Genomic DNA, 17,843 nt, shown 5'->3' with positions numbered 1-17,843 from the left:
CTAAACGTGTTCCTGGGGATTATAGAAAATAACAAACACAATTAATTTAAAAGTTACAAAAATTATTTTTTTATTGCAATTTATGCCAGGTTATGCACAAAACAAAAATCCATCAAGGTTCAAAATGATTTAGTCACCTGCCGCAGTCAAAGCAGAAACAATACCAAAGGATATCCTTATTTAGACAGGTGGAAAAGAAGCCCTGCTTTACCAAGTGCATTTGTTGACGACTGTCCACCTGCATGGTTGTGGCATTTCACTCAGATGAGATTCTCCTTTTATAACTGTTCAATACACTTTGGGCCAGTTTCCTGGACACAGAGTGCCTACTAGTCTTGGACTCAGAAGCACGTCCAATTGTGAATATCCATTGAACATGCTTTTTAGTTAAGGACTACGCTTAATCTGTGTTCGGGAAACCAGCCCTTTGTACCTGTAAGGGCCGCTTGATCAATATATCAAACCAAATCCAGAAGAATGCTTTATATGGGAAACAATGTCTGTCAGGTAGAGATGGAGGCTACAATGTGAAATACTGTACAAGAGGAGAGATGCACCAGGAAGTGGATCGTGGGTTGGGGTGGAGTATGTGGTTACGACCCTTGACCCTCCAGCTCTGAAGCAGGGGTGTCTGGCTCCTCATCATTATAGATGTTCTCAGCCTAGAGAGAGATGGAAAGTGTTACATCAGTTAAAAGGAGTTAATTACTTTAACTGATTAATTGGAACAACACATTTAGACTGCTTTTGAATTTGATTTAGGGGTCAAAAAATGATTTCCTGAAAGTGTGGAAGCAAACGTGGTACTTTATCGCCGACAGTGTCCTCACCATTTGCCAAACCTGCATGATGTTATCCTCCGAGACAGAGCAGATGACCCAGGGCTCGTTGGGGTTCCACGTGAAGTCAGAAATCTTCGCTGTGTGTCCTCCATGGATGAACTGACGAGATAAAACCAGTCCACAGGATGAGTAATATGCCTAAATAAAACCTCCCTACAGACCACCTCCGTCCCATTCGCTTCTCCTTGTATTGCTGTTTATTTAAAAGCTTAGGGGTAGGGTTTCAAAACTCAACTTTCCCAAAAATGTCCTGGTTTTCCAGAAATCCCAGTTGGAAGATTCCTGGAATTCTGAAAGAATAATCCAATTGGGATTTCTGGAAATCCAGGGAAGTTTTGGGAAAGTTGACAAGTGTTTTGCAACCCTACTAAGGAGATAACGGTCATAATTGTGGATGACGTGTCCATCACTCACCAGCAGTTCTGGAGGTCCGTCCTCTGCATCCTCAGCAGACTGTTCCTCTCCGATTTTACTGGGGACAGACAAGACCAAACCCATTTCAACTACTACACCAATATTATCATCATCCTATCAGCCTACAGTGTTGAGGACACACCGACTTGACATTTGTTTCTATCTCTTGAAATGTCAAAGGGTATACAAAAGGTTAGTTCAGTTAACATGCTCTGTTGTCTTCGGTCTTTACCTGAGATCCCATACGTTGAGCCTTCTATCTGTGCCGCTGGAAGCCAGAATGGTTTCGTTGTGAGGGGACCATTGCACCTGCCAAAGAAGTCAGTAAAGCACTGTCAGTGCAATAAACTCCAGCTCAGCACAACGTCTACGAGGGACACCAACACAAGAGAGATGTAGGGCTCACTTGAAAAAGAGATGTAAATCTCAATGTGACTACCCTGGTTAAATAAAACAGTTGAACGAGACACCAACAAAGCCTGGTAACTTATCCAGACTCCCAATTCAATTGATTCAGAGGGATTGAGAGTATTGTTTACTATTTATGGAGTATTACCTGGAAGATTTCATCCTTGTGCGATTCGAAAGAGTGGAGCTTCAGTTTGAGGTTACGCAGATCCCAGAGAGCAACAGTCTGAAATGCAAAAGGAGAGAAAAAAAAATAAACAGTTGGCAATGGAAAATAAATTTCCTGAATAAATTAACATATTTTGGACTACTGTCCAGTATGAAATACACTTCTTGGTCGACAGTGATTTGTGACCGACCACTTCATTTTCACCATTGTGCAGAACACTCCAGCCCTTGAGGTGAGACAGTGGACTGACTGATTATGTTTATCAAAAGATACAGACCTTGTCTGCAGAGCCGGTGGCCAGGATGAACTCGCTGTAGGGGTTGAAGGACAGACAGTTGACCTCTGCAGTGTGGGCGTCCACCGCATGGCTAGGCTTGGACGTGTTGTTGGACCGCGTGTCCCAGCTGAGACAGAGAGGTCAAAGGTTAATTAAGGCAGGGGTTCCCAAACTCCCCCCCACTCTGGGCCCCCCTGAATTAAGGGGCAGCCAGTTAAGAAAATCAGATCCTTCCATCCAGTTATCAATTCAAATAAATGTATTGTTCCTCTGAGGGAACTTCTTGTGTGGAAAGGTCAAGGCTTCATACCATACATAGACACTGGATGTAATTATTAGTTACAGCTTGAAAAGTATCTTTGAGATTTCTTTATGAAAATACATTGAGAGAAAAAGAAAGAAGAGAGAGAGGGATAGAGAAAGAGCTCACACACATCATCAGTTTCTGGTCGTCGGCCACAGAGCCGAACAACGACTCGTGGAGCAGGTGCCAGGACACATCCTCCACCACTGCAGTGTGACCGGTGAAGATGGTTTTAGCATCCACTATCTTCCCCTCCTTAGGACCCGCACCGATGTCCCACAGGCAGATTGTCTGGAGATTAAACATTTCAGTCACTTCTTAATAATATATAGTAGTTCATATAGCATTTGTCTAGAACAAAAAAATATGCTTATTGTGTATACAGTGACGAGGCGAGTTTCATGTGAGGAACTGAGATTTGGAGCCAGATGAGAATTGGACAGTCGAGATTTAAACAATAGAATGCCTACGTAAGGAGTTGCCTTAATAACAACGCAACACTTTGTTGAAAAGGCTGTCTTTCATTGTCAGTGAAAGACAATCTAGCTTGAAATTATTCAAATGCACAAGGGGGAAATGATGTGCTGATGGAGTGTAGACAGAGAAAAGACAGACACTTACATGGTCATCAGAAGCACTGAGCAGGTTGCCACTGAGGTTGGGGTTCCAGGACAGGCCGTACCCTTCCTTCTGGTGTCCCCGCAGACGCAGGTCTGGGCTGCACTCACCACTGGGGTCTATGGGAGGGAGAGACATGATGGTAGAACATGTTAAGATACCAGAATTGGGTCAAATACATGTCAAGTTACTACTTTCAGGAACCAGATAAAACATTTTCCTGGTCGAATGCAACCGTTCCAAAAGTGCAGACTTTTTTTGTTTAGTTTTTTTAGAGCAGTGATCTATTTACCAGATTTGTATTGTATTGTCTTACCTGGTTTGGAAGGGTGCTTGGTGTAGTCAAAGACCAGTACGTCTGAGGTGGGGGTCTTAGTAGCGATGATGCAGGGGTTCTGAGGCATGTACCTGGCCCGGTTCACTTCCCCCTCGTGGTTTATTTTGATCTCAATCTCTATCTTTCCACTCACTGATCCAAAACCTCCAAATTCTGAGGAAGAAATACTGCATGTTCAGCATATTTTCTCAGAGATCTCTTGACTTATAATATGCATATAGGGTCAGTTTCCCAGCCAAAAAAACCACTCAATGGAGATTGTCTATTAAAGCTCTTTTTAATCCAGGACTAGGCTTAATCTGTGTCCGGGAGACCAGCCTCAAATGTATCTCATTTTCTGTGGAGAAAGAAGAGAACGTACTACGATGAACATACCTGCTCCTTTTTCGCTGTCGTAGTGGGAAGCATCAAACTGGGCGTCGTCATTGGGGACCTGTACGCTGGCAATCACCAGGTGATTCTGCTCATCTGACGTGTGAGTTCCCAGTACCAGTCGGTGAACCGCATAGTCCTTTCCCTCCGGCCTGCACAGGGAGACAGAAACATTAAATACTATCACTGTGTGTGTGTCTGAAATAGCACCCTATAGTACACTACTTTTGACCAGAGATTTATGGTCAAAAGAAGTGCACTGCATAGTGAATAGGGTGCTATTTCAGATGCACCCACTACATGGCAGAATAATGTGCTTTTCTAGACTGAACTAGAACGCCTGACAAGGAAGGACAGGTTGGTAGAGAGCACAACACATGTTCAGTATATAGCTAGGTTAGCACACATAGCTTATGTTGAGAAACGGCAAGAGGCTAATAAAAGCAGCGGCACACCCAGATAACATTATTTAGTGTAGATGTGCTGACTAATGGTGAATAAACTGTAAGCTATAAAAACAAATAAAGGAGAGTCGCACTCTCTATGTATGAACTCCCAGTCATTTATTGGGTAAGAAACCTTTCGGCATCACTGTACCTTCTTCAGGGTACAGGAACGGGGATGTGGCATTGGCTACTGTACCTGTTGACGTCTGGTAGCCACTGCACAGTGAGACTGGGCCACTCCAGCGCGTGTGTCATCACCAGGTCATAGAGAAAAGGAGTGTTCTTCTTCCAGATCTTATATTCTTCATTGATCACCCTCTCCTCAACTGCATCGTCGTACACTAGAACAGTCGAAGAAGAAACTTACATTAGACTACAATGGACTTACACTGGCTTGGTAGTAACTGCGGTAACGTTAGGATTTACTGCATTCCTGTACCCTCGGGCCAGTTGTCCCTCATTTGTATGTTACACAAGCAAGCGGCCTGTCCATGTTGAGCTAGATAGATATCAATTTATTTAGTAACATAAACTATTAGTTACTTATCTAAATTCTAAATTTATGGAGCACAGACAGTAAACCCAGGCCGAAATTATGCAACTTGTGCTGGTTAGCATAGCTAGCTAGCTAACAGACCGCACTTTTCATTTGGCTATGCACCCAGATGCGCACACAAAGCATGCATGAAATGAACGGAGCCCATCAAATCCTTACCTTCTTTATCCGCCATGTTTGGGTTTCGGGGCTCCTGCAATTGTAGGTCACCCGTGGGTTTACCCGAAAGCAAGGTAACTAGGTAGCTATTTTATATTATATTATTCGCAAAAGGCCAAAACACAACTGAATTTGTTGACCACTAGAATTCCCACTTTCTTTTATGCGCGCATCCGAGGATGGAGAGCACGGCGCATGCGTTATCACAACACTGTAGTAACGGCGCGTGCGCAGATATGACCAGGAAGTTCTTTATAATCGAACGTCTCAAAATTCATGCGTTATCGAAACATTTTCGAAGACAAATGTAAAGTTTATGGTGATAGTAAAAATGAACGGTTCATATGGTGCAAGTCATATTCTTTTTAAACGATTATAACAACGATTTCAAACGACGAGGGAAATGTTCAACTTTGACCCCTGTCGAATTGAATGAGTTTTCTGTAAAATGGCAGCATCCATGCCTTCTGCGGTGTCTGCACCCTCATTGGGGTATGTTAAGATAATTGTCGTTAATCTGATGTTTTATGTCATGTAAACTTGAAATTGATTGATATTCATGGAGGTGACAAAGAATCACAACGCAGTGCTGCAAGCTTGCTAGTTATGTTCGTCAAGTAGCTAACTAGCAAGCTCGCAGGGACTGTGTTGACAAACACTTAATAGCTAGTAATTTAGACAACCCATGCCTTGTTATATTTCCCCACAGTCAAAAACGCAGGGCATCTTTGAAGAAGAAACAAAGAAGAAAACGAAAACGCCAAGCCCTGGCCAAAGCCCAAGTCAGAGAATCTGGTGGTATGTCACAGTGGTTATATATTATTATTTAACCTTTATTTAACTAGGCAAGTCAGTTGTGAACACATTCTTATTTACAATGACGGCCTACCAAAAGGCCTCATGCGGATATTATCTATACTACTAGCCAGTTGTTGATCAGCATAATTACCGACGGCGACTATGTATTCTGAATGTCTAACCATCCATTGACGAGCTCTAATTCGTCTCCCTAAACGCATAGAAAATGGAGAAGATGATTCTCCATCAGAGCAAGAAGATGATGAAGAGGAAAGGAAGGCTGAGGAAGAAAGGTAGCAAATATCTCTACAGTTATAAATTGATAAGCAATGGACATTTTTCAGAGTCTGTAATATTGTTCCATGTGTCCTGTATTCAGACAGCGACTAGAACAGGAGTGGCTGGAGAGGGAGAGGCTGGCCCAGCAGGAATTCAGACTCCGGTGGGAGAGGGAAGAAACTGCAAGGAAGAGACAGGCGGAAGAGGAGGTACAGAACTGTTACAATGTAAAATGGCACCCTATTCCCTAAGTTTAACCAGAGCTCAGGCCAAAAGAAGTGCAGAGGCTGCCCCCCCCCATGCTTCAATGAAAGAATCTCTGTAACCTCTTTCCATGTCTGCAGGCGAGGATAAAGGAGGAATGGGAGGCCCAGCAGAGGAGAGAGGAAGAGGAGAAGGAACAGAAGCAACAGGAGAAGAGAGACAGAGAGGTGAAACGTGCACCAGGAGGATAAACACACAATGAAAAGCTACATATCCTCTTCCTTTTGTATTTGTATTCACACAATGGTTTTAACTTTTTAAGAAATATTACACAGTAATGTGTTTTTTGGTATGTGTGAAAGTGTTTTGCCTCAGACATCCACTTGTGTTTTTCCTTAACTGTGATACACGCAAAAACCTTAACTAAGATACACACAAAGAGTGACACAACTACAGGTCCGTGCTGCCATGGGACAAGGATGTATCTTTTATCTCTGGATTGGTTTCCTCATGTCATCTGGTTATTCTCATACTGCTCAGGGAAAAAAATACACACACAACTTTGCAGTTCTTATGTATAGTGTACAAAGACATATATTTTGTGGCTCGCTTTCAACCACTGGTAAGAGATTCTTGACTTGCAGTAACAGATATCCAGATATGCCACTGCAGGTTTTCACCAGCCCATCCTATGTTTGCACCATTTATAGGAAGCTGTACAGAAAATGTTGGACCAGGCTGAGAGTCAGGTATGAAGAAACAAACCAAATGCATATTGCATACCAGGTTTATGTTTGGAAAGCTCTCTTGACCGTCTTTGATGGACAATTTTCTGTAAACCGGTTAGATTTTACACAAGGATGAGTTTGCAATTATTAAAGAAACAAACCTATTCTACTTCCTGTTTTGAGTGTAGCTGGAGAATGGGGGTCCCTGGAGAAACCCTGAGGCTCCAGATTTTGGCACGGAGCAAGACCGGGCTAACTGCCCCTTCTTCCTCAAAACTGGAGCCTGCCGCTTCGGCGACAGGTTGGTAATGGTTCTAAATCGGAAAGACATTTCATTAAAAAATAAAATAATTGTACTATTATTATAATATGCCATTTAGCAGACGCTTTTATCCAAAGCGATTTACAGTCATGTGTGCATACATTTTTACGTATGGGTGGTCCCGGGGATCGAACCCACTACCCTGGCGTTACAAGCGCCATGCTCTACCAATTGGGCTACAGAGGACCACATTCTTATTTACAATAATAATAATTATTATTATTATTTATTTTTTAGCTAGGATAGTCCACCACCATTTTCCAGGGAGTCCTGGGAAGCTATTTCATATTAGTTCTCCTCAAATGAGGCTCATCTTTCAGAATACTGCACAGTACACAGTCATTTGTATACCATATTCTCTTTACATTAGCGTTCAACTAATGAACTCTTCTCTTGCTTACCTGATTGGTCAGGTGCTCTCGTAAGCATGTCCACCCCCCGTCCAGCCCTACTCTGATGATCCGGGGGATGTTTGCGACTTTCGGGATGGACCAGAGGTCACGGGACGACTATGATACAGACGCCTGTCTGGAGCACAGCGAGGAGGAGGTGCAACAGCAGTTTGTGGATTTCTACGAGGACGTACTTCCTGAGTTCAGGACCGCTGGCAAGGTGGTGCAGTTTAAGGTGAACATGATGATGCTGGACTGGAAGGAGTGCGTCAATGGAAATGAGACCTATCCACTCTGAGGGGCAATGAATCAAACTCCTCTCTCGTTTTCTCTCTCTCTCTCTCTCTTCAGGTCAGCTGCAACTTCGAGCCACATTTGAGAGGAAATGTTTATGTCCAGTTTGATACGTAAGTAAACTAAGCAACTTATGAAAAATGGTCTGATAAGTTTTGTAGGTGAAGAACCAACGGTGTTCCTCAATTCTGAGTAATAAAGTAGTGTATCTTTACAGTCTTCATTTTGTCTTTGCTGTCTGTTTCTTTAGCGAGGAGCAGTGCAGAGAGGCCTTCATGATGTTCAATGGAAGATGGTACGCTGGTAAACAGCTCCAGTGTGAGTTCTCTCCCGTCACCAGATGGAAGACTGCTATATGTGGTGAGTGAATGGAACAAAAAAGGAAATCTGAGAACTACAATACACCTACCTACACTGATTTTTACAGACTTATGCTAGTCATAAGTTGTGTATATTATCAATAAAGCCCCTAGTATTTGTTTGATCACGGTGTTCCTCCGCAGGTTTGTTTGACCGACAGAAGTGTCCGAAAGGAAAGCACTGCAACTTCCTGCACGTGTATCGTAACCCTGGAAACGAGTTCTGGGAGGCGGACAGGGACCTGCACATGTCCCCCGACCGGGGAGGAGGGGGTACCGGGTCTTTCGCTGGGGGCCGGTTCTCTGAGAGGAGTAACCGCTCCTCCTGGACTGAGAGGTCACAGAGCCGACGGGGGGAGAGGAGCAGGGAGAGTAGAATAGCCCAAAGGAGAGCCAGTGTTCAGAGTGACAGGTCCTGGATCAGTCGTACCAGTGCCAGACCCAGGTCGAGGAGTAGGGACAGAGATAGGAGGGACAGGGACAGGAGTAGGGACAGAGACAGGAGTAGGGACAGAGACAGGAGTAGGGACAGGAGTAGGGACAGAGACATGCGGTATGGGAGCAAGAGAGAGGGGCGGAGGGGTTCACCCACAGAGTCTAGTAGGGGGACGTCCCACAGGAGATCCAGATCAGCCAGCCCCAAAGAGTCCTCCAAGAGGAAGAGACGTGGGAGCCCCAAGAAAACATCCCAAGAAGACAAGCAGCCGGCCGACGACAGCAGCGCCACAACTCCATCACGCCACAAACACTCCAAAAAAAGCAAAAAGAAGAAGAGCAAGAGAAAACGCAGGAGAGACAAAAATAATCAGTCGTTTGGGGGTCAGAGTTCATCTGCAGAGTCAGGGAATGAGAAACCCTCTCCAAACCTTGATGATGTAGACAGCAGTACCCAGACTCCTCATGATGTAGTCAACGCTACCCAGGAGACTGCTAGGGCAAATGCGATACTTAGTCTGTTGCCTAAGTGTGAGTCTGAGACTCTTGATAATGCAGTCACTTCAGACATCCAGACCCAGGTCAAGGAAGAGGCTCCCTGTTCACCTGTTGTCCCTTCTCCTAGCCCTGGGAATGTGGACAACATCACTCAGACTCCTGGGGACACGGACAACAGTACTCCTGAGGCAAACGCACTCTCTCCAGACCTCCATAGTATCTTGCTCAAGCAGGAGTCTCCCTCTCCACCCAGTGTGCCTGAAGAGGAATGTGAACAGGAGCGACCTGAGACGCTGCCTGATTCCCCTGACGATGATGAACCATAGTTGAATTAAATGAGTGTTCTCTATGGACTTCACTGTGACTGCTATGGCCATTTTGAAGGGTACACTTCTGTTTATGCATTGACTGATTTCATTTCAATGTTCACTGCTCAACCTAGCTTTCACGAATGTTAGTTTGTTCCAAATGTAAGATGTGACCATTGTGTAAATTTTTTTATACATAATGTATATTTTTATTGCAAAAAGTAACTCGAGAGCATTTGCTCTTTGACCTCGAATTGAACCTTGTTTCTTGCACACACACTTGAGACATTTTCTGTGGAAAAAAGCAAAAAAGGCCAAACAACCATTCTGATAAGCCAGAGACATTTATTGTTAATGATTTGCGGTGTTTGAGAGAACTAAAGTAGTGACAATGTTGGCTGTGTTAAAAATAAAAAATAAAAATGCAATACTATGAGATGATTCATAAGGTACACAGGAGCAAGACATGGCGCCCTATTCCCTATATAGTGCACTTCTTCATAGGCTCTGGCCAAAAGTAGTGCACTATGTAGGGAATAGGGTGCCATTTTGGATGTAACCACAGTTAAAGAGCAAATACAGTACAAGCTGACAGATACAGAGAACATTAAAATGTCCTAACAGGACACCATTCTAGTCATTGGTAAAGGATTGCCTGAGCAGTCTGATGTACGGTAGACAGGAAATTGCAATAGGTTTAGGCTTCCTTAACCCACGGTTTTTGTAAACAGTTCAATAACAACTGGTCATGTCTGTGTGCACTAAGCACAGGCAGTGATGTAGTGGGAGTACCTCATGATTTGTGCTTCAATTGTCACAACCTTCCTCATAACAAGTAGCCTGGCTGAATCCAAACTGAATAGGTCAGTTTGAAGATCGCTTCACTTAATGAACAGAACAATTCAGTTCAGAACCAGGCTACGAAACAAGTTCCCTAAATGCATTTTCATTGACAGTTAAAGCATTGTGTGATGAATAGAAGTTTGATTAGTAACAGAATCCCTTCTTGTTCATTTGCACTGGTGTTAGTCTTCCCTTGCCTTTGTAAAGCATGCAGAGTGGGCTGAGTCCCAGTTGTGTTTGTGCGGTCTTTCCAACTGAACATATGGAACGACATAGGCCGTAGCAAGACAGCACAAAGATCTGGGACTCGGGCTACACAGAACAAGGCTGGGGTCAATTCCATTTCAATTCAGGAATACACTGATATTCCAATGCAAATGTCCTTCCATGCTTTTCAGTGAGTAAAAATTGAAATGGTCAATTTTACTTTCTGAATTGAAATGGAATGGAATTGACCCCAACCCTGAGAGAGAGCGCATATTTTTCCCTAAACACCATTTATCTTCAAAACTATAGAATGATTATAACACAGTGTTCTTTGGTCAAACAATGAAAGAATGAACATGAATACTTTTAACTGTAACACTTCTTTAAAAATACTGACATCGCTTTGCTTACTTTACTTGTGAAAATCCCATTCAAGTAACATGGGGTTTATCTTACTCTTTATGAAATACTTTGAATTGTTTTCCATTGTCTAGACTGAAGTTAAAGTGGCCATCATGGACATGTACAACAAAACACTGACTTAAGGAAGGTGGGTGAGATATGTTATTATTGGTGTAGTTTGTGGCTACTGGCTACATATACCATAGGGGTTTCAAAAAGGTGACAGCGGGTGTAGACGAGGCATGGTACAAAAAAGGAACAGACAGTTGGCACAAGTAATATTAGCAACATCATAGAGTTTTAGTACAAGACAACACCACTACACATTAAAGGAGAGAGAGAGCAAGAACAAGAGGGGGAGAGAGAGAAAGAAAGATGTGTGGGCCCTGTGAAGAGAGAGAGAGAGTAAAGAGAGGGAGATGGTTGGGGCAGTGATGGAGGGCGGGAGTTTATGTCAGGCCGATCTCCTCCAGGACACTCCGTGGGGCTTCAGCTTCCTAAGGTAACAGAAAAGAGGATAGTTGAGATGGATAAGGCACTGCAGCCAGTCTCTGAAGATGGACCAGAGTTTAATTGGTTTATGGAGTGGAGTGCATACAAGAAAAAGGTCTTTGTGGAGACTAAGCAAGAGCATGTAGCCTAAATGCAATGACTTGAGTAACTGCTCCAACGCTACTATTAAACAATGCATATCAGGTAAATGCAGGGGTGCAACTTTGGTTTTAGAAGTGAGGGGGACATAAGTATTATTAATTTGTATTTTTTTTGTCGGATAAACACTCCAAAACAGCCTACCCGACCTCTCGGAGGCGTCCGCATGGTCCTAAAGCACACCGTTGCCTTGATTTGTATCACATTCCAATGATAAAACTGGGAGGTGGACAAAAATGCAATTTCAGAATATGTGTGGGGGAGGGGAGGGGGGGGGATGTCCCCCCTGTCCCCAGTGAAAGTTGCACCCCTTGGTAAATGTAACAGTAACACTTACTTTGGCATCCTAGCAGGAGGTGAAGCACAGAAAGGAGAGAAAAGCACTTTTTCAATACAACTGACGCTAGAGCAGTTGGTCTAAATCAGTGGAGGTGAGGACGGCTCATTATATTGGCTGCAAATGGAAGGGCATCAGACCATGTGTTTGATACCATTCCGCTCCAGCCATTACCACGAGCCCGTCCTCCCCAATTTAGGTGCCACTAACCTCCTGTGGTCTAAATTAGCAATAAAGGAAAGGCACCAAATGTCCAATCCAGACTGATTAGTTGTGGCTTCAAATTGGTCTATTAATAAAGGTCTTTCATCAATAATAGCTCAGACACACGGTAGGATTGTCAACCGTTCGCCTGCCGACAGTACTTAGCACCTCTGAACAGGGTTGTCACACAGCAAAGACCTTGAAGTCGTCAGCCACTCAGCCTCGTCAAAATACTCCAAACCAGAAGGTGGCAGTAGCATTGTTTGGCAATGGATGTCCGTGTGTGTTGCTTTATGGTCAAGTTTAGTCAACGTTAGCTAGCTGCACTAACGTTGCTATTGTTGTAGAAAGCCCTTGTTGATACTAGCCAGATGAACACAGCTAGATAACTAGCAATATTATTATTTATTTTTTTACTCGCTATAATCGCATACAGCCCGTATATAGACTTTTAGCTAGCTGGCTAACGTCAGCTAAATGGTTAGCATGATGTGCTAGCTAGGTAAAGTGACTCTCAGCAGCCAGCTACAGGCAGCTGCTTCATGGAATCGAATCCATTGTGATTTAATTATAATGTTACTAGCGACAGTGGCCAGATAGACAGCTTGGTAAAGCATTTAGTGTTGTGTGCATTGTGTTGCACTTACCACCTCATTCGTTTCATATGATGTGTGTGTGACTGCCGGGCTCAGCAAGCTAACGCTAACTACGAGATGGGTTTGTTGTTTAGCAGAGACGTGGTTGGCTTACATTGTTCTTTGTCTGAATTCGCAGGTTTTATGCACCAGCCAAGCTTCTGTTAGAGCATGATGGTTTTCTTTTGATTAGATTGTTGACAACATGTAAACTATATTTCTTCTCCAATGTTTATTGAAAACATAAATACATTTGCAAAATGAGCACTTGTTGTCACTCAAATACATAGGATGTCCACCCACTCTGCCCAAAGTGGGTGAAAACGAGCTTTGGTGATTGCATTTCACTTCCTTATGCTATAAAATAAATTTTACCAAGACAAATATGACTCTTCATGTTCTGAATCGTTCAGTGGGGTCTTTCTCGAACATATCATTAACATTATATATAAAAAGTCGGGTTTTGTAACCTAATACATCCGATAATAAGCACCGAGGTCTGTTGATAGAACAATATTAAAGTAGTCGAAATGAGCCACCTACTCTTTTCCACATGGCTAGCAACAATGACCAGAAGCTGCAATCTGACCATCCAGAATCACAACAACACAGACTTCTGCCCCATTGAAGCCTTTTCGTGACGTTGTCAGCCAAGCCTTGTATAAACTAGTGCACATGATCAAACCTAACAAAAATAATCCTTCTTCAAGCAAACACTCCTTGGCTAGACGTAAAATATATAAAGACTTGCTCTAGAAGAAAATAAAAAAAAAGTAGAAACAGCAGGTTCATCGCTACTAGGTCGGCACGTCTTTTGTTCTAGCAAGAGAAGGAACGGCCGTCTACTGTGATACGTACCTATCGGCAGTCTGATTCTCCAGTGTTTCATGCTTAAGGTAGTCATGAATGAGAACTGAATAGTGAGTGAAGGCCTCTTTATGAATAGAGGCAGTGAGAGCTCAGACAGCCAACCCTGGGGAGGTTCCCATAGTTCAGTCATATGGCTGTGGCCTCAGGCAGTGGGAGTGCCTGGAATACCAATGCAACCGACAGGCTGCCAGACGAATAACATTAGACTGAATACAGTAGTACTATAGACAATAACACTTCTAACGCAAATCATCTCAACAATTCAAGAATTACATCTAGGAGTCAGAGAGATGGATAAAAAGGACATGACACCAACTCATCCAGGGCATAGCCCAGAGATGTCGTTGTCGTGACACCAACTCATCCAGGGCATAGCCCAGAGATGTCGCTGTCGTGACACCAACTCATCCAGGGCATAGCCCAGAGATGTCGCTGTCGTGACACCAACTCATCCAGGGCATAGCCCAGAGATGTCGTTGTCGTGACACCAACTCATCCAGGGCATAGCCCAGAGATGTCGTGACACCAACTCATCCAGGGCATAGCCCAGAGATGTCGTGACACCAACTCATCCAGGGCATAGCCCAGAGATGTCGTGACACCAACTCATCCAGGGCATAGCCCAGAGATGTCGTGACACCAACTCATCCAGGGCATAGCCCAGAGATGTCGTGACACCAACTCATCCAGGGCATAGCCCAGAGATGTCGTGACACCAACTCATCCAGGGCATAGCCCAGAGATGTCGTGACACCAACTCATCCAGGGCATAGCCCAGAGACGTCATAACACCAACTCATCCAGGGCATAGCCCAGAGACGTCATAACACCAACTCATCCAGGGCATAGCCCAGAGACGTCATGACACCAACTCATCCAGGGCATAGCCCAGAGACGTCATGACACCAACTCATCCAGGGCATAGCCCAGAGACGTCATAACACCAACTCATCCAGGACATAGCCCAGAGACGTCATAACACCAACTCATCCAGGACATAGCCCAGATACGTCATAACACCAACTCATCCAGGACATAGCCCAGAGATGTCAGGAACAGAGCAGATCCCCCTGATGGGAGTCTTACCTCCTGCAGCAGGTCGGCCTGCTCTATAGCCTTCAGGACGTTCTTCTTGGAGGTCAGGGTTAGAGTTGGGGTCAGAGGTTAAGGGTCAGTGGGGAGGCTTACCTCCTGCAGCAGGTCGGCCTGCTCTATAGCCTTCAGGACGTTCTTCTTGGACGTCTCCTGAGCCTCTCCTCCCAGCAAGAACTCATCCAGGATGAAGTATGCCTTCTCAAAGTTAAAGATGATGTCCAGCTCACACACCTGAGACGGAGACAGACACATTAGACACCAAGAGGGAACTCATTGTAAGTACTTGTCCTTGGCTATGTTTTCTTACTGTTTTTAATGTGAGAGCTCATTTACAATGTATTTATTCCAAATGGTAAATCAATTTGAACAGCTCCATTAGACACAGGGAACACCCAGACCCTGTTCCAATAACAACATGTATACTTCTTCCCTCTCTTACAGATCTGATCATTTGGATAGGCGGTAAGCAATGGTGCTTTAACATAATATGGCCACTGTCATGAACACAAACAGGACCACAGAGAGAACAATATGGCCACTGTCATGAACACAAACAGGACCACAGAGAGAACAATATGGCCACTTTCATGAACACCAACAGGACCACAGAGAGAACAATATGGCCACTGTCATGAACACCAACAGGACCACAGAGAGAACAATATGGCCACTGTCATGAACACCAACAGGACCACAGAGAACAGCAGCAGTGGGAAATATGAAAACTCACACTGCCAAAGTACTTATCCAGCAGCTCTACGTATCTGTGGATGATCTCCAGTGTGATGAGCTCATTGTCTTGGTCCTCCACTGCACAGCAGAAATACAGGCTGGCGTATCTGGAAGACAGGATAATACAGGGATAAACAACAGAAATACAGGCTGGCGTATCTGGAAGACAGGATAATACAGGGATAAACAGCAGAAATACAGGCTGGCGTGTCTGGAAGACAGGATAATACAGGGATAAACAACAGAAATACAGGCTGGCGTATCTGGAAGACAGGATAATACAGGGATAAAACGTAGAAATACAGGCTGGCGTGTCTGGAAGACAGGATAATACAGGGATAAACAGCAGAAATACAGGCGGGCGTATCTGGAAGACAGGATAATACAGGGATAAACAGCAGAAATACAGGCTGGCGTATCTGGAAGACAGGATAATACAGGGATAAAACGTAGAAATACAGGCTGGCGTGTCTGGAAGACAGGATAATACAGGGATAAACAGCAGAAATACAGGCGGGCGTATCTGGAAGACAGGATAATACAGGGATAAACAGCAGAAATACAGGCTGGCGTGTCTGGAAGACAGGATAATACAGGGATAAACAGCAGAAATACAGGCTGGCGTATCTGGAAGACAGGATAATACAGGGATAAACAACAGAAATACAGGCTGGCGTGTCTGGAAGACAGGATAATACAGGGATAAACAACAGAAATACAGGCTGGCGTATCTGGAAGACAGGATAATACAGGGATAAACAACAGAAATACAGGCTGGCGTATCTGGAAGACAGGATAATACAGGGATAAACAACAGAAATACAGGCTGGTGTGTCTGGAAGACAGGATAATACAGGGATAAACAACAAAGGCACTAGCCTTGGGCCACATTCTGACAAACATATCATATTGTAGCATCAGACGGCCTTCACCATTCTGAGAAGTTTGAGTGCAGTAACAAAATGGCACCCTGACTGAAAACAAACCGTTACAGTAAGGGTACCTCCCTAGCAGGAAAGTGTTATTGAAAAACAAACTTCTGAAGCTTGGCATAATTGTAGTATAGTGGTTTGAGACATTAGCGAGTAGAGTTTGAGATCAATTTCGTTTTCAAATAAGGCAATTTCAGGAAGTGAAACCTTTAACAAAGATTGTGAAATTCCCTTCCTTAATTGACCTCAACCCTTTCAGATGGAGTCCACATTTCCCCCCATTAACCCTGTCTGTCTCTGACCTCTTGTAGACGATCTTGAGGTCCCTCCATTCCAGGAAGGAGCACATCTTGGGCTTGCGGGCTAGAATGGTCTGGACCAGGTCCCTGGAGATCTTCTTCCTCTCCTTGTCTGACAGGGGAACATACCACTTCTGCAGCCGCAGCTTCCCCTGCCGACTGAACAGCAGCATGAACTGCATCTGGTGGGAGGGAGGAGAAGAGATGAGGACAGAGGAAAGGGAGAATGAGAGGAGAAAGACGGAGATGAGAAGGACAGAGGAGAGGACAGGAGAGGAGGAGAGAGACGGAGAATGAGAGAAGGACAAAGGAGAGGACAGGAGAGGAGGAGAGAGACGGAGAATGAGAGAAGGACAGAGTAGAGGACAGGAGAGTGGGATGGGGAGAGGAGATATGAGAGGAGACATGGATCAATACAAGTGTAGTACGGGTGGTTTGGTGGGCTTTAGCTCATTGGGATGATTCTGTTTTAAGGCCCACAGGAGACTTGAACCCAGTCTGTTTAGTAAAGTCATCAATCCAGAGGCAGGGTGAGGGTGTATGTTGGAGCAAGGAGGTAAAGTAGCAAAACATAATGGTAGTTGGCTTCCATAGCTAGTTAAAGGTATTCTCCATAGTCAAGACCTCATATGGGCTTCTCTGTCTAACTATCTAGCCAACTGAGGATTTGCCTATCAAATCAAATACAATTTCCTAGTCATATAACTAGCTAGCCTAGTTGTTGTTTTTGCTCTCAGTACATTAGTTAGCTAGCTTATGGCCCTCAGTATATCCAGCAAATTTGAGTGTAAAGCTAGCTCAGAGATGGACAGGGGAAGAATCTTTGGCTAGCTAACACTAGCAGCTAACATGCACAGGAAGGATGTCCAGCTAGCTACTTTTTCAATGGCTTTTTGTGGACAATATCAGAAGCGCAGTGCGCTTTTGCTTTCAACATGTGCAATTGCAACGACTGGCCAAACAAATAAGGAGGTAAAACTTACCTTTAGCTTGATTGTTGACTCAAATACACTATGAATTGTTGATTCAAATCTATTCTTTAGAAATGTGCAGTCCCACCCTGTGAAGTGGGCAAGCCGTTCAGCGGGGGATGCAGTTAGATCTATTTTGATTGGTT

The 17,843-nt window shown here is 44.1% G+C and overlaps 3 protein-coding genes across 5 annotated transcripts; 1 reads left to right on the top strand and 2 right to left on the bottom strand.

Annotated features, from left to right (window-relative positions):
- Nucleotides 1-45: 45 nt before the first annotated feature.
- rbb4l (retinoblastoma binding protein 4, like) lies at nt 46-5,079 on the bottom strand. Of its 2 annotated transcripts, none has more exons than XM_041846846.2 (12): nt 4,903-5,079; nt 4,384-4,528; nt 3,745-3,893; nt 3,349-3,522; nt 3,036-3,151; nt 2,545-2,705; nt 2,111-2,237; nt 1,813-1,890; nt 1,489-1,568; nt 1,257-1,314; nt 831-941; nt 46-662 (listed from the first exon to the last, which is right to left on the bottom strand). In XM_041846846.2, exons 1-12 carry the CDS (start codon nt 4,916-4,918, stop codon nt 594-596), a joined length of 1,284 nt encoding a protein of 427 aa, XP_041702780.1. In that variant the 5' UTR covers nt 4,919-5,079; the 3' UTR covers nt 46-593. The 2 variants fall into 2 exon arrangements, with proteins under 2 accessions (XP_041702780.1, XP_041702781.1); XM_041846847.2 differs by having other exon boundaries at nt 1,489-1,565; nt 4,903-5,078.
- A 66-nt stretch (nt 5,080-5,145) lies between these two features.
- zrsr2 (zinc finger (CCCH type), RNA-binding motif and serine/arginine rich 2) lies at nt 5,146-9,952 on the top strand. Its single transcript, XM_041846841.2, has 11 exons — nt 5,146-5,394; nt 5,612-5,700; nt 5,924-5,993; nt 6,080-6,188; nt 6,324-6,410; nt 6,894-6,932; nt 7,100-7,212; nt 7,647-7,860; nt 7,977-8,032; nt 8,170-8,279; nt 8,423-9,952. The coding sequence occupies exons 1-11, from the start codon at nt 5,351-5,353 to the stop codon at nt 9,535-9,537; spliced, it is 2,046 nt and encodes a 681-aa protein (XP_041702775.1). The 5' UTR covers nt 5,146-5,350; the 3' UTR covers nt 9,538-9,952.
- Nucleotides 9,845-17,815, bottom strand: ap1s2 (adaptor related protein complex 1 subunit sigma 2). 2 transcript variants are annotated; one of them, XM_041846854.2, is made up of 6 exons: nt 17,710-17,815; nt 16,730-16,908; nt 15,494-15,602; nt 14,857-14,994; nt 11,960-11,968; nt 9,845-11,468 (listed from the first exon to the last, which is right to left on the bottom strand). In XM_041846854.2, exons 2-6 carry the CDS (start codon nt 16,906-16,908, stop codon nt 11,421-11,423), a joined length of 483 nt encoding a protein of 160 aa, XP_041702788.1. In that variant the 5' UTR covers nt 17,710-17,815; the 3' UTR covers nt 9,845-11,420. The 2 variants fall into 2 exon arrangements, with proteins under 2 accessions (XP_041702788.1, XP_041702789.1); XM_041846855.2 differs by lacking the exon at nt 11,960-11,968.
- Nucleotides 17,816-17,843: the final 28 nt, after the last annotated feature.

This window comes from Coregonus clupeaformis, chromosome 24, assembly GCF_020615455.1.
Source record: "Coregonus clupeaformis isolate EN_2021a chromosome 24, ASM2061545v1, whole genome shotgun sequence".
Classification (NCBI taxonomy): domain Eukaryota; kingdom Metazoa; phylum Chordata; class Actinopteri; order Salmoniformes; family Salmonidae; genus Coregonus; species Coregonus clupeaformis.
This window is presented reverse-complemented; position numbering and strand designations above follow the sequence as displayed.